Below are 15,527 nucleotides of genomic sequence, written 5' to 3' on the forward strand. Positions count from 1 at the left end.
ACACTACATGAAAGGGAATTTTAATAAATACAGCTAGAAATATGTTGCAACTTTATTTTTAAAACCATCATCTTCTGATATAAACAGGTGACACTTGTGAGTATTTATGCAGATGCAAGTTTGTAAAGCAGTGTAACTTTAGAGGGAAATTGCTAAGCAGAGAACCTTTATATCTTACGTTATATTTTCTTGGATACGTTTCTTCTCCAGAGTCCACTATTACTTTTGTAATTAAAGTCTAGTTTTGAAGCTGGACAGATGGTTTGTGCAAGCAGAAGGATCTGAATCCTGAGCACCGCATGAAAAAGTCCAGCCACAGCCACACATGCCTATAGCACTGGCATTGAGGGGGACTCCAGGCAAGAGCATCGCTGAGTTGGCTGACTTCCAGCCTATCACAAAGCCTTTCTCACAGAACTCAAATGGAGCCCGAGCAGGGTGCCTGGCCTCCTCCTCTGCCTTCTCTGGGCATTCACAGGCATGCACACCCATACACACTTGTACATGTGAATCACACACACACACACAGACACACACACATACACACACACACTTCAAATAAAAAAAAAACCTAAATTTGACATTTATAGTATGAAATTACCACCCAAGGAGCCTATAATCAGCTAAAGACAAAAACTGCTAGACATTGGTTATCCATCCAGTGTTTACAATGGTAAGAAATAGGAAAAAAGAAGTAAGAGCAGAAGCAATAATTTTTTTGATATGTCGCTATGATGCTTTATATGTTTTGAATGATAATATCAATACATTATTTTAATACAGTAGACCCATATACTGGTCAACCCAGTATAGACATTTTGGACAGCCATGAGGCATGGGACACAAATTATACACTAAGAAGCATTTTACTTGCTCTACAGGTAAGAATACAGTTATTGTAACTTGTGTGTGTTTGTCCACATGTGTGTGTTTGTGTTTGTGCGTGTGTGTGTGTGTGTGTGTGTGTGTGTGTGTGTGTGTGTGCATGTCTGTGTATCTCTTTAATATGAGGCCTCCCTCTCTAGCCCTAGTCTGGCTTTGAACTTGTGAACTTCCTGCGTCCACCTCCTGGGGACTGGTATTACAGGCCTGCACCACCATGCCTAACATGGCATTTTAACACATTTAACTTTCCCTCCTAATCATCATACAAAGGTTAGCATGCACACAGCATAGTTTCATGCTCGAAGGATTTGAGCAAGCTTGTGTCTATTTACATTTCTTCATTAGGAACTGAAGAGTAAGTAGATCTTTAGCTGCAGACTTATTTTGCAATTGATAGCTAAAGCCCTTCATAGTCAAAGGAGACACATTTAGGAAGGAGGAAAAACACAGTGAGATGGTTTCAGCTGTGGAGATAGAGCTTTATTTCAGCTTCTAACACTGAATGCATCTCTTGGGTCTTTCCTAGTCCTTGGGCCTTGCCTCATAGAGGTGAGTCACTGGCTACACCTTAGACTGTTCAGCTTTCTTCTGCATTCCAGATAGTGCTAGCTGCGCTGTCTCTCTGTCTCTGGTCTCTCTGTCTCTGTCTCTGTCTCTCTGTCTCTCTCTCTCTGTCTCTCTCTCTCTGTCTCTCTCTCTCTGTCTCTCTCTCTGTCTCTCTCTCTGTCTCTCTCTCTCTTTCTCTCTCTCTGTCTCTCTGTCTCTCTCTCTGTCTCTCTCTGTCTCTCTCTCTCTCTCTCTCTCTCTCTCTCTCTCTCCTCTCTTCTCTCTCTCTCTCTCTCTCTCTCTCTCTCTCTCTCTCTCTCTCTCTCTCTCTCTCTCTCTCTCTCTCTCTCTCTCTCCCTCTCTTCCAAGTCCATATCAAACCCGGAGAATAATGATACTGAAGACACTCTCGTCTCAGGTCAATGTCTGGTTCCCAAATGCCACATTCACCATGTGGATCACATCCTTAGAAGCATACACCTCCATCTTACATTAGCCTTTACCCAGAAGTGTCCTCCTCATCTAACGCGAAATTTAATTATTCCTGTAGCATTGCTTTGACTGCTTAGGTAAAGTTTAGCAATATCCTCCCTGGGAATCTATTTGCCATCAACAATATTGGTGATAAATTAAGTTTTGACCATCTGGAACACCTGGAGAATAACTTTTAGCATAATTGGAGTTTTTCACCAAAATTATAATTAATATATATATTATATAATTACTATTTCTGATTCATGAAGTTGATACTCTGGTGAATCATCTTAACAGACAGCATAAAATATAACTTTTTAAATGATTCAGTTCATTCATTCATTCCACAAACATGTATTGAGGCTCTACCATGTGAGACTGTGTTCTGATAGAGACAGCTGAGACAAGGAGTTGGAGAGTTGGCTCAGTGGGTAAGAGCCCTTGCTGTTCTTGCAGAGAACCCAAGTGTTTCCCAGCACCCACATGGTGGCTCACATCTATGTTTAACTCCAGCTCCAGGAGAGCCACTACCCTCTCCTGCCCCAGGCATGCCTGTGGTACGCACTGGCTCCCACATTCCCTTCGGGGTTAAGCACAATCCTGTCCCAGAGCAGGAAGACCTGCTTTTCGCATTTTGCGCCAACTCACAATATGCAGTCAATCTCGCTTTTTTTTTGCCTCTCCATGCTTTTCTGCACTCACATTGCTTGATGTAATTCAGATCAAACAGAATTTGCAGAGTTGTAAACTCCAAAAGGTACAAACCCAAGCAAGGCTTGAGCCTCAGGTAGTGCTCAGCCAACTCCCCATCAGACGGCCACCCATCTCCCCCTTCTTCCATCTTCACATCACAGTCGGGTCGAGCGAGTTTCCCTTTCATGTGTCTTTTCTGATTACTTCTCCTAGGGCAGGCATATGTCTTTGGTTTGCCGGGCACTTGCGTTGCCAGGTACTCAACAGTATTTAGATTCCCATCCGAACGCGGCAGCACTGCAGGGCACACACTATCTCCCGAACTGTTTTCTATTGGACTATACCCTGATTGAAATGTGCCAAGGAGCTCAGTTTTCACTATTTAGTAATTTCATTTAAATCCCTCTCTATAACCAGCCCTTACTAGTAATGGATGATGCAAATACAAGCTGTGATTATTGCCTACTTCCTTTTGAATGAAAAAAAAAAAACCCACCACATTTCTAATTATCATGTTGTTGCTGTTCACAGATGGTACTTTTTTTTTTTCACAGATGGTACTTTAAATGTCATCTAAAATATTTTTAAAACACCAGTCATCTCCACCCAAAAAAAAAAAAAAAAAAACAATCGTAAATAATTAGAAATTTTCTAATTCCACATAATATAAAAAGGTAAATATCAACACTCATTCATAAAACAAATTTCAAAACCATGGGCTGCAATCAAATGGATATTACAAAATCTGTCTCTCTACCATTATGGTCACTTACTAAAGAGCCAGAATTTTCTGTTTATCCCCCAAACAACTTCTCTCTCTCTCTCTCTCTCTCTCTCTCTCTCTCTCTCTCTCTCTCTCTCTCTCTCTCAAGTCCATATCAAACCCAGAGAATAATGATACTGAATACACTCTTGCCTCAGGTCAATGTCCTATTGAAATGCCATCACCACATGGCTAATTTAAAGATTAAGCATTTATTCTCTTTGACTCCCTTAGCAGCATATCTGACTTGCACATAAATTAATACCTTATGTACTATACTAATAACATATACTAATATACAAACTTTTGTTTTGTTTTGTTGTTATTGTTGTTTTAGAGACAAGGTTTCTCTGTGTAGTCCTTGCTGTTCTGGACTCACTTTGTAGACCAAGCTGGTCACAAACTCAGAGTTCTGCCTGCCTTTGCCTCTCAAGTGCTTGGATTACAGGCATGTACCACCATGCCTGGCTAATATACCAATTTTCTAAAATCATCAAATACATGCAATATCTATGTACATGCTATGTGAATAAGCCTCTCACACAGCAGTTAATGAGAAAATACAGAATAAACTTTGCCAGGTGGGCCTTGATGAGGAAGGCCCTCCCCAGACAGAGACCAAAGGCTTGCTCCGAAGACTAGTTTCACCTGCTTTCCATCCACTTTGAAAGGTATAGTAGGATCCGCACTGAATCCTTATTTAGGCAGTTTTGATTGTGGAAATGTAGCTTGGATTTGCTTCCTAGAGAGAAAAGTGCAGTAGTAATGGAAAAGTTCTGGATGTTTTTGCAACATCAGATGTCAAATGATTATTTTCATTAGTGAAAGTCTGCTATAACTTTCATAATTTCATTTTGGTTTTGCTTATGCTCTTCTGTATGCACTTATTAGTTTGTGTGCATGTGTGTCTGTGCGTGTGTGCGCGTGTGTGTGTGTCTATGCATGTGTGCGTGCGCATGTGTGTGTGTGCACTGCAATATGCATGTGGATGTCAAAGGACAACTTGCTGGAGAAATTTCTTTCCTTTCACCCTGTGTGCCTGTGTATCAAACTCAGGTGGCAAAGCTTGGCATCAAGCACCTCTGCCCACAAACCATCTCTCTTGACCTGTTTGCTTGCTTGTTTGTTTGCTTGCTTGCTTGCTTGCTTGTTTGAGGTGGGGTCTCACTATGTAGTCCTGGTTAACCTCAAATTCACCATCTCCTGCTTCCATCTCCTAAGGTGTGTGCCACCACACGTGACTATTTTTTTTTTTAATAGTTCTCACTTTTAACTTTCTTACATTTGTCTCTTTATTTGGAAATGGCAAGCCATGAAACACAGGTGGAGGTCAGAGGACCACTTGTAGGAGTCAGTTCTCCTTCCACAATGTGGTGTCCAGGCACTGAACTTAGGTAGCCTGGCTTTAACCACTGAGCTATCTTGCCTGCCTGACTTTTTTCATAACTTTGAAGCAACAATTGTTCTTGTGATTGTAGATGCCCTGCATCTATGTTGAAGTATTATAGGAGTGTCGCGGTTTGCTTCTCTGTTGCTGTGTTAAAATATTAACCAAAGTTAACATTTAGAGGAAAAGGGCTTATTTGACTTACACTTTCTGAACACAGTCCGTCCCTCGGGGGTAGGCACGGCAGGAAGTTGGAACAGAAACTTGGAGTCAGGAACTGAAGCAGAGACCATGCAGGAGGGCTTGTTTCCTCATGGCTTGTTGGGCTTGATACAGCCCAGACTTACCTGCCTGGGGGTGGCACTGCCTACAGTGGACTGGGTCCTCCCACATCAATCATGAATCAAGAAAAGGCACCTTGGGCTTGCCCACAGGAGAAGCTGATGGAGGCAGCTCCTCAATTGGCATTCCGTCTTCCCAAATGGCTCTAGTTTGTGTCAAATCAACAAAAGCAAACTGGCACAACTAGTAATGCATGGAAGTAATTCTTTTGACCGTATTTTATTAGCCTGCGTATTATAACATAAAGTGCTCAAAATGTTGAATTACTAAATAAATACTTGCAGTTTAAGGTAAAGCAATCTTTGAGGTTGCCAATAAACAAATCGTAGGCTAGCAGAGCAGTTTTGGTCACCACTGGTCCTCTGGCCGTAGACTCTGTGGGACGCAGAATTTTAAAGAGGTTCCCCCTAAACACTGTACTGCCCAGCTGTTCTGTGTTCCCTGTCATCTCTGTATGTAGCTCCAGGGCTGTGCATGGTAGTCACCCACTAAGTGTTTGTTGGGTTTATATGTATTTGTTTTCTTGTTATTCCAAGAAACTTTTATTTTAAACTTGTTTGTTGTGTTTTCTTTTAGGTGTTGCTTTCTAACCCTATCCTGGAAAATCCAGTAAATTTGGAAGCAGCCCAACTGTTGATTAGAGACGAGAATATGTATAGAATAGTAACTCAGAAACTATTTCAGCCAGGATCACAAAGTAAGAATCACTTGCATGCTTTTCCTTGGCAATGAACATCTATACATAAAATGTTCAAAGCAAGTAAATGACATGTAGGGAATATTTCAATATTTTCTGTGTCCATTTTCAGTAATGAAATGACATTCCATTTTTTTCTCTCTTAATGCTACTTGTCAAACCAATCAGTGAGATTCTTTTAATTTTTAAAAATTGTATTTATTGTTAGTATGTGGTTTGCATGTGTGGGTAGGCATAGTGTATGCTTGGAGCTGAGAGGAACACTTGAAGAAGTCAGTTCTCACCTTCCACAAACATGGAACACATGTCATCAGGTGTGTGTCAGAAGATTTTACCTGCTGAGCCATCCTGCCTACACAGTGTGCTCCTTTCTAAGAGATCATCAAAGATCTTAAGTGTGGTGTATTTACATGCTATGGTCATATAAGTGGTAGAGATAGATGCTGTCAATTAAAGTTCACCGACCCATTATCATATGACATCTAACATTAATTCTCACATCTGTATGATGCATGTTTTCCAGACTCTTTCTGTAACGCCCCAGATAGTGCTGGCCCTAGGCTCCTTTCCTATTACTTAACAAAATAGTTAGCATTTTTTTTTCCTGGGCATTCTTTCCCAGCCATTCCTTCTAATATCCCTGTGGGAACGACACTGGACACTCTCCAGTCTTCTGCTTAGTGACTGATACTCTTGGGTCCCTGCCAGCATCCTCCACTCTTTGTGCTGGCTCCTTCCACCTCCATTTTCCTGTGTTGTGTCTCCAGCCAGCCAAGCCCAGAGGGCTTTCCCACAGGCAAGCAGTGAGACATAATTCTTTCTTACCTATCCTGCCCGTCCTAGAAGCATGCAGCAACATTGCATACTAGTACAATTGCCTCTCCAACCAGCAGACTCTGATCACTTAGAATGTCCTTTTCTCTCATATTTTTATTGACTCCGCCCCCCCACCCCTCCACTTTCCTTCTAAGACTCCACATTTCCCAGTACATTCATAAGGCTTGTAAAAGCTCATGCCATCTTGGTCAACTCTAAGTTTGCCTCCTCCACAGGTCTTTGGATCCAATGTAAATTAAGTGGTATTAATAAGAAATCTTTGCTGGTGTCGCTAGATAGGTACTCATTTTTTTCAGAGTTCTTTCAGCTATTGCCGTCACTTTTGAAATTAACCCATGCATAGAGGAATATCATTTCTTCACCCTGGCAGCATTCCTGGACTAGCAGGACTCTGTACTACCCAGGTACATTCTCTAGGATAGTACTAGCTCTAAGTAAATATTTGTAAGATGAGGGAAGAGTATTCAGTATGTGACCTTTCACTGTAACATACTATACTCTCATTACAAAGAAGCACTCTATATGGGTGGCTTCTGTCCAGATGCTGGTGCATAGCAGTTTTGGTTCTATACAATAGACTCCAATTTTGCTCTGCTGTGGGATAAACTTGAAATCAAAGCTAAGTATGGTGGCACATATTTACCATTCCAGTACTTGGGAAGCAAAGGCCAAAAGATGGTGAGTTCTAGGCTAGCCTTAGCTATGCAGCAAAAACAAGCAAGAAGACTGGCTGTCTTACTTTTTCTGATTCTGTGATAAAATCATGTTATTAATGCAGAAAGAGCTTGTTTTGGTTTATTGTTGGAGGTTATAGTCTGTTGTGTGGGAAAGTCACAGGGATAGAAGCAGGAAGTAGCTGGTCACGTTGCATGTACAGGCAAGATGCAGAGAGTACTGGTGCTCAACCACTTTCTACTGTTTATGCAGGCTAGGATCCAACCCCAGAGAATGATGCTACCCACAGTGGATTGTTTTATCCACCTCAGTTAATCTAGAGACTATAACGCAGCCATGCCATAGTCCATCTTCTAGAAGATTCTAGATCGCAAGTTGACAATAGAGATCAACCATTACAGTTCTACCCCTTGTCAATATGTCACCCAGTTACATCACTTTCAACCAATACCTTCCACCTCTTGTCCCTAAACTCCCATGTTCATCTCATACCACAAAATATAATCCAACTATAAAGGACCCCATAGTCACTAACAATTCCACCAATTTAGAAGTCCAAAGTTCTAACTTCATTGGAGACTCAAGAAAATTATTCAGTTAACTCCTATATAAAATAAAAGGAAGTTTGATCCTTCAAATATACAATGGCACAGAATAAGCATTCATAATCCAAAAAGGAAAAATAGAGCCATAACAAGGAATTATAACATCAAAGCAAGACACAAATCCATTAAGAAAAATCTCAAATCCTGCAGCCCCATGTCTGGCATCTGGAGTTCGTGATTTGATCTTCTGGGCTTAAAAAGGTTTAATATATAGAATCTCTCCTACCAGCTCCATTCTGTGCCTGTCTGTAGCTTGCCTTTGTAGACATCCCATGGTCCTGGCACCCCCGACACCCTGATATCTCTTTGTAACTTAAGGATCTACCTTTAATGCCCACTTGAGGGCCTCTTGCAACTCTGCCACCCTGGCTTGCCCCATACACTGTCTGAAACTATGAATCTGGACTCCATGACTCCCTCAGTCTTTCCAAGCTTCTTTCAAGCTTGTAAGACTAGTGTCATACAGAGCAGGGAACCTCTCTGGTTTACCTTTTCTTTCTTCAGATGAATTTGGATTCTCACCAGCTTCAGCCTCTGATGGCTGAGGTTTTACCCTTAGAACACGTTCCCACTGTCCTACTGAAACTCTAGCTCCTTTCAGGGGCACTCGTCTCTGAAACAATTACAGTTATTTTCTCAGCTCCAGCCTAAATGCTCTCTGGTCTTAGATTTTTTTCCCTGCTAGGCCTGCACTGTCCTTGTGTCTTTGGCCATTTTTGTTCTTTAGGTTCCCATCAGAACAGCTCTACTTGCAACATTGAAGTGTGTCTCTGGCTCAAAGCTCCAAACTGCTTCCTCAAACCAGTTCCAAAGACCTAGGAACACTATGCTCAGGTTTCTGACAGCAAAGGCCCCACTTATCAGGGCTAAACTTATGTATTATTAATTTTTCCTGTTGCTGACTAAAGCAGCATAAATAAGGAAGAGCTTATTTTTGGCTCACGGTTTGAGGTTATCACCATCCACAGTCATTGCAAAGAGCCATGAGTGCCAGTGCTCAGTGAGCTTCCACCTGTTTATACTTCAGGACGAAAGCCCAAGAAATAGTGCTAACCACAGGGGGTGAATCTCTCCACCTCAGTTAACCTAGTCAAGATAATAGCTCACAGACAGGCCCCGAGGCCCATCTCCTGGCTGATTCTAGATCTCAGCAAGCTGACAATTGAGACTGGCCATCACACTGACCCTGAAGTCAGTCTCCTTTTGTTCTCCATGAGCAGACCTCATCCTTACAGCTGTCCAATTTTACCAGCACACCATTCAGAAAAGCCAATCAGATCACCCAACACCCATCAGTCAAGCAGTGAACCAAATGGATCTTTACTAGTCATCAGTATTTTACTTGCATGTTGTTAGTGAAATGTGTAGAAATTAAAGCCAGTTGGTATGCATCGGCTGACTTGCCATTTTGGCTGTTCTGGGAGTCTGGGAGTCTAGGACCCCATGAAAGAAATGACTTTCTGACATTGGTAGGGGAAGAGAATGCTGATTTGGAGGCATCGGCTGCCTCCGTCCACCAGAAGGAGGAAGTAGCAGGAAGCTTGCCCGACTCAATGTTAGACAGAAGTACATCTGTGTTGACCTGTGTGAAAACTCCATCCAATGGGAACTAACTGCTTATATACACTTGCAAGAAGGCCTCTTAAAGATTGTAAGAACCCTCACTTTTATACAATGCTTTTAAATTATTACCAACGAGATCCAGGAAAGTCATAGGAATAATTATTGTCACATTTTAGACAATACAAATTTGGGTCAATACCTGAGAAACATGGGGCAGCTTATTTTACCATCTCTGGAGACATTTACTTAGGATTAGAACTATGTCCTCAGTGTCCAGGGTAGTAGCTGACAGAATGGAAGAGTGAGTGAGAAGAAAAAAGTCCCCACAAACTTAGATCTAGGTTTCACTTCATAGTTTCCCTAGTGTTTGCAAGAGCCTATAATCATCTTGTCTTGACCACCTCATCCTCGGGGAAGAATCCAAGGATGAGGTGACTAGTTGAAGGCCACGAAGCACCAGAAACTCCACACAGGCCTTCCCAGTGTCTCCTGCTTCCAAGTTTAATGGGTGAATGCAATCAATTGTTTAGGGTCAAACTGTAAGAATTTGAGTATGTAAAATGGATGACCAATGTGATAGCCAAATTCAGCCCAATGAGTAGGTTCCTGGGGAAAACTATTTACTTAATGTAAACCAACAGTAGGAAATGTGTCACAGAAATCTACCCTTTCCTGTTTGGCGGAGGGGGGGGGGGTTAACTGGAATGCTCCACTTGGAATGTCACATTTCTTATGGCTAAAACTCCGCTTAGCTAATTCAAGATCAAAGGTGGTGGTGAAGGCACTTTGCAGACATTTGCAGAGGTGTCCTGCAAAGGACAGATTTCTTCTGTGTGTCTCCTGAAAACTAAAGTCCCAATGCTTACACAGCAGCCAACCTGCCCCAGGCCCTCTAGACAGTACCCACTGAAGTCCGATGTTTACAGGCCTGGCCCTACCTTACACCAGAAAACATTTTGATTACACTGGAGATGGTTTCCTCCATAGTCAGTGTCTGGAGTTAGTTGATCCTAAGGCCCAGGCCGACCTGTGATATGTAGACAGGCAAATGTTGTCTGGCCTACACAACAATCCATGCTCTGAGTTCAAGCTTGTTTGCTGGTGACCCAGTGACTTCTTCATGCCCTAACAGGCGCTTGTCCTTGTAACCTATCTCCCTCATCTAGAGTGCTCACACACCCCAGGCTGCCTGGTACCATCCTGATAGAGTTGTTACTGGTGACCCCTTCTACTTGCAGTGCATTAATTTGGACAATGAGTTATCAATCCACTGACAGATGCCTAACTGACCAATCCTAGAAACAAATGCTGCTATAGTTGTATCCCTAGTGATAGACAACATCTCACAAGTCCTAGCTGGCCAAGCGTGAGGAGCAGCTCTCTAACTCAAGTTGCTTAAATGAATGGACGAGACCAGTGACCAAGTATTAACCCCATCAAAATGATGGTCTGTTATAGCCACCAGTGTTAATTTAGTAGTTTAAAAGCCACTTCCAATGTTATCAAAGAGGCTTGCTTCCTGGTTAAATCAGGAATTAGAAGACATCCAAGCACTTTCCAACTCACACTTGGTAGTTATTAAAATTTGGAAACAGAAAGGTCTAGAAGGTTTAGGGGGTAAGATGTTTTTAGGTCTAGATAGATGTTTTAACTTGATAATGATGAGATACGATAGATATTGATTTACATTCAGAATTTTAGACGCACCAAGATAGGAAAGATGTTTTCTTCAAGGCTGTCAAATGCAAATAGCCAAAACACTAAGAATGTAACATTTATATAATTCCTGATTGTAGCATGGTTCTTCTTGGTATAGATAGTTTATATGTGTGTAATAATATAAATGTAAATGTAAAAAAATAAATAAATAAATAAATAAAAAGAGAGGAAGGAACCAGTGTGTAGCAGTCGTTTGCCTTCCAGACTCGGATTTCTATGGCCTCCTAGCTTGTCATGAAGGAATTTCACAGTGGACTCTGTGCCCTTTGTTGCTCCGCAAGCTGTCCTTGTGAAGTTTGATTTTTCAGTGCTTATATGGCCAAGATAATGTTTATCCTCTGAGTACTATGGTTGCTTTGACATTTTAAGCATAAGGTTTATATAATTTAAAAAAATCTTTGCCTGAGGGAAGAGCTCAAGTATTAAAAATAGGAAAACTGAGTAAATGGTGACTAAAACTGCTATAATGATTTTTGAAGCCAGGTATCTTCTTGTAGCTTTTGATAAAGGAAAATCATCTTAAATTTCAGATGCTAATCTGAACAAACTATAATATAATAAGTTGGGAGATGATTCGATAAGCTAGTATATATAGTCAGCAGATGAATTAATATCTGAATAAAGGGAATCACAAAAGTTAGGAGGATTATAATACTTTTTAATATAATATACTTTTTCAAAGCTTGTGTTCTGTCTAGTCTTATGTCAACTTGACACACAACTGGAGTCCTCTAAAGGGAGACAACCTCAATTGAGAAAATTCCACCATACGATCTGGCTATGAGGCGTTTTCGTAACTAGTGGCCCTTGGGGAAGGGCCCACCCCATTGTGAGTGGTACCATCCCTGGCCTGGGGGTCCTGGGTTCTCTAAGAAAAGCGGACCAAGCAAGCCATAGGGACCAAGCCAGTATGTAGCACCCCTCCCTGGCCTCTGCACCAGTTTCTGCTCCGGGTTTGCTGGCCTGTTTGAGTTCCTGTCCTGGCTTCCTTCAGTGACAGACTACCTTGTGAAAGTGTAAACCCAAGAAACCCTTTCCTCCCCAACTTGTGGGGTTTTTTTTGTTATGGTGTTTTGTCACAACCATATAAACCCTAACTAAGACAACTTGGTTTTGAAAGTAATTCCCACTAGACATAGTTTTCCACACAAGTCCACACAGAAGTACCCTATCTAATATAGAGTATGCTTCTTGCCACTTCCCCTTCCTGATAAATAAATAAATATATATATATATATGTATATATATTCAAATACATTTTGTTCAAGTTATATAAAAAATATATATTTATATATTTATAATATATTTATATTTTTATTTATTTAATATTTCTATTTATATTATTATATTATATATTTATATTTATTTATTTAATGTTTATATTATATTTACATTTATGTATATATATATATTCAAATACATTTTGTTCAATTTATAGTTAGGAAAGTATAATAGCATTTGATTCTCTAGTTCAAGCTCCCAATTATTTCACTGATTTTTTTTCTTTTTACATTGTTATATAATATACAGTAACTTTAAAGAAAATTTTCTCTGCACAGGAAACTGATGAAGTCCCATAGGATTGTGAGTCTCCACATATATTTTTATTATATATATATATATAATTTTTATATATGGGGAGTTATGTAGCAGCGGAGGCGGGGGGTAGTTGTAGAAATTCTTCTCTCCCTGGAAAATGCATTTTCTAGACACCAGGGAAAGAGAAATTTAGTCCAGTGGCACTGCTCACTTGTCACAGAACAGAAGCGTCAGAAGTGTCACCGAGGCCCAGCGACACGGCGTTCTCACACACATCCTGTCACTTAGGGCAGCGTTGCGGGGGAAGAGGAGCTGCAATGGTCCTCAGTGTGCATCCTCCTGCTGCAGCCACACACTACACGGCTTCTTCGCTCTTTATGTTTTTTTAGCAAAGTGTCTAAGTTGTTAATTGTGGCTAAAATGTTAGATTTTTATTTTCATCAAAGAAACATATCAGTAGCCTTGAAAGACAAAAGGTAGAACTTGGTTTTGAGTAGAGTCCTTTAAGGCCCTTCCAAGCCTGTGGCGGTCAACGCTGAGTGCTGCCCCCTGCAGGCAGCAACGCTCACCGCGCTTAGCTGCTTCTATGGACATAGACAGCCACGTTCTCGATCAGCCTCCAGGCTAGTAGTGACTCCTGAGGTTTGCAGTTTCACTTGTTATTTATAGACTTTATCTTATGAAACACAAAGATTGCCATCTTATTTTGCTATTCACATTTACACCTCATCTGCCTCTTAGTTCTGGTTAAATTAATATGACTTTGTAAATAGTCCTCACAGTTCAGGCTTGGTGATTATCTTTCTTTTGTTGCCCCAAACACCCTGATCTACTTTTTTTCCCCTTGCTTCTGTAAGACTATCCTATTCTCCCATCAAACTTCCTGGTTAAACTATGAAATCAATTCTAGCTATTTGACCGATACTCTTTTCTTATTTTTGTTCCTGTTTTACTTTCTTAGGTTAATGTGCCAAATAATGGGATTGGTTTCATCAAAGTGTCTTCAGACATATGGGTGCTTAGCCTTTTCTCAACTGTTCTTCTCTTCCTCTCTGCTCCCCCAGCGCCTTCCGCTTTTCACAGGTATTATGTTATCCTTCCTACATCCCATCTCCTTTAGGAATGTTTCATCCAGTGTCATGATCAGACACAGTTTTTGCAACTTTTTTCTGAGTGCAGCTTATTTCACTCGACCCAGTGGTTTTCCATTGTATCCGTTTCCCTTTACAACTACATGAAAAATCCACTGTATATGTAAGCCACATTTCCCCTGTCTGCCAGTGCTGATGGACTTCTCAACTGCCCTTTCATGACTACTATGAAAAGCGCAGCCGTGAGCGTGGATATACCAGTGTTTCTGTGCTACGTTGGCTGAGAGCCTACAGAAATGTACTAAGCTTTTTGGTGAGTCTCCACACTCCTTTCCACAGTGGCTATGTGAGTTTATCTTCCTCCTCTCCAATGTCCACAGCAGCATCTTTTCTCACCTGTCTCCTTGAGAGCTGTTGTCCCTGGGATGGAATAGACTCTAAGAGCAGCTTGCCTTGGCATCCCCTGAAAGCTACTTACTTGGATGTCTTCTTTTCAGGGTGTCCATTCAGTCCCTTGGATATTCCTTGATAGATGAGCTGATTTGGGGATGTTTAACTCCTGCAGTTCTTTACGGATCCCATCTGTTAACCCCCTGTCTGATGTGTGATTGGCAGTTTTTCTATAGGCTGTCTCTTTGCCCCATGAGTGTTTCTTTTGATGTGCAGATGCTTCTTAATTTCACTTAATCTTGTTTCCAGTTGTGGAGATCATTTTCTGTACTGTCCTATACTCTTGTGTTGTGCAGACTAGAACTCTGTGAAATCCTTCCCCATGCCTGTACCTTGAAGTGCTTTGCCTGCCTTCCCCCAGCAATTTCAAAGCTATGAGTCTTACATTAAGGTCTTTAATCCATTTTGATTAATTTTTTGCAGGGTGAGAGATGGCCATCTGCTTTCACTCTTCTGCAGATGGGAATCCAATTTATCCAGTGCCATTCATTTAAAAGGGCTCTTCCTTCAATATATGTTTTTGATGGCCTAAAAAAGGTATCTATAGACATAGAGGCTTCTTTCTGGCTCCACTGCTCTACTTCATTGCTCTCCGTTTTTGTGTCAGGGCCGTGTTATTTTTGTTACTATGGTTCTGTAATATATTTTATAATAAGATATTATGATGTCTCCAACATTTTTCTTTCTACATAGGATTGTTTTAGCTATTCTGTGCCTTTATGTTTCCATGTGAATTTTAGAATTGAATTTTCTAGCTCTGTGAAGAATGTCATTGGAATTCTGTCAGGAATTAACATAAATCTACAGATTATTTTTAATAACATAGGTATTGTTCACTTTAATTAAGTCTATCCATGATAATAGGAGATCTATCTTCCTGTGTTTCCTTCCAGTTTTTCTTCTGAGGGCTTTCATCTGCTTGGTTAGGATTTTCCTTAGTTATTTTTTGAATGGGTTTTTTTTTCAGGTCTCTTTCTTAGCAAATTCACTATTTGTATATACAAAGGGTTCAATTGTGTGTGCATGCAAACTTCCCTCATACATAGGCCCATGTGTTTGGACACTTGGTCCCCAACTAGAAAGGTTACAGAACCTTTCGGCGGTAGAACCTCACTGGAGAAAGTGTATCACTGGGGTGAGCTTTGAGGATACATGGCTTGCCCCCACTTTCCTCTGCTCTCTGTGTATGGAGCCAGCTTCCTGCTCCTTGCCTGGCCTTCCCCGCCTGTTGTGATGTCTTCCCCACCATAGAGAGACTTTA

At 41.0% G+C, this 15,527-nt stretch overlaps 1 protein-coding gene across 1 annotated transcript in view; it reads left to right on the plus strand.

Annotated features, from left to right (window-relative positions):
• Ube2u (ubiquitin conjugating enzyme E2 U) overlaps positions 1-15,527 on the plus strand; it is a 67,506-nt gene that overhangs the window by 5,743 nt on the left and 46,236 nt on the right. The window contains exons 4-5 of the mRNA XM_051156912.1: positions 784-881; positions 5,667-5,787. Coding sequence (XP_051012869.1) covers positions 784-881; positions 5,667-5,787 — 219 coding nt within the window. The remainder of the gene's footprint in view (positions 1-783; positions 882-5,666; positions 5,788-15,527) is intronic.

Source organism: Acomys russatus, chromosome 2 (assembly GCF_903995435.1).
Source record: "Acomys russatus chromosome 2, mAcoRus1.1, whole genome shotgun sequence".
NCBI classification, from domain to species: domain Eukaryota; kingdom Metazoa; phylum Chordata; class Mammalia; order Rodentia; family Muridae; genus Acomys; species Acomys russatus.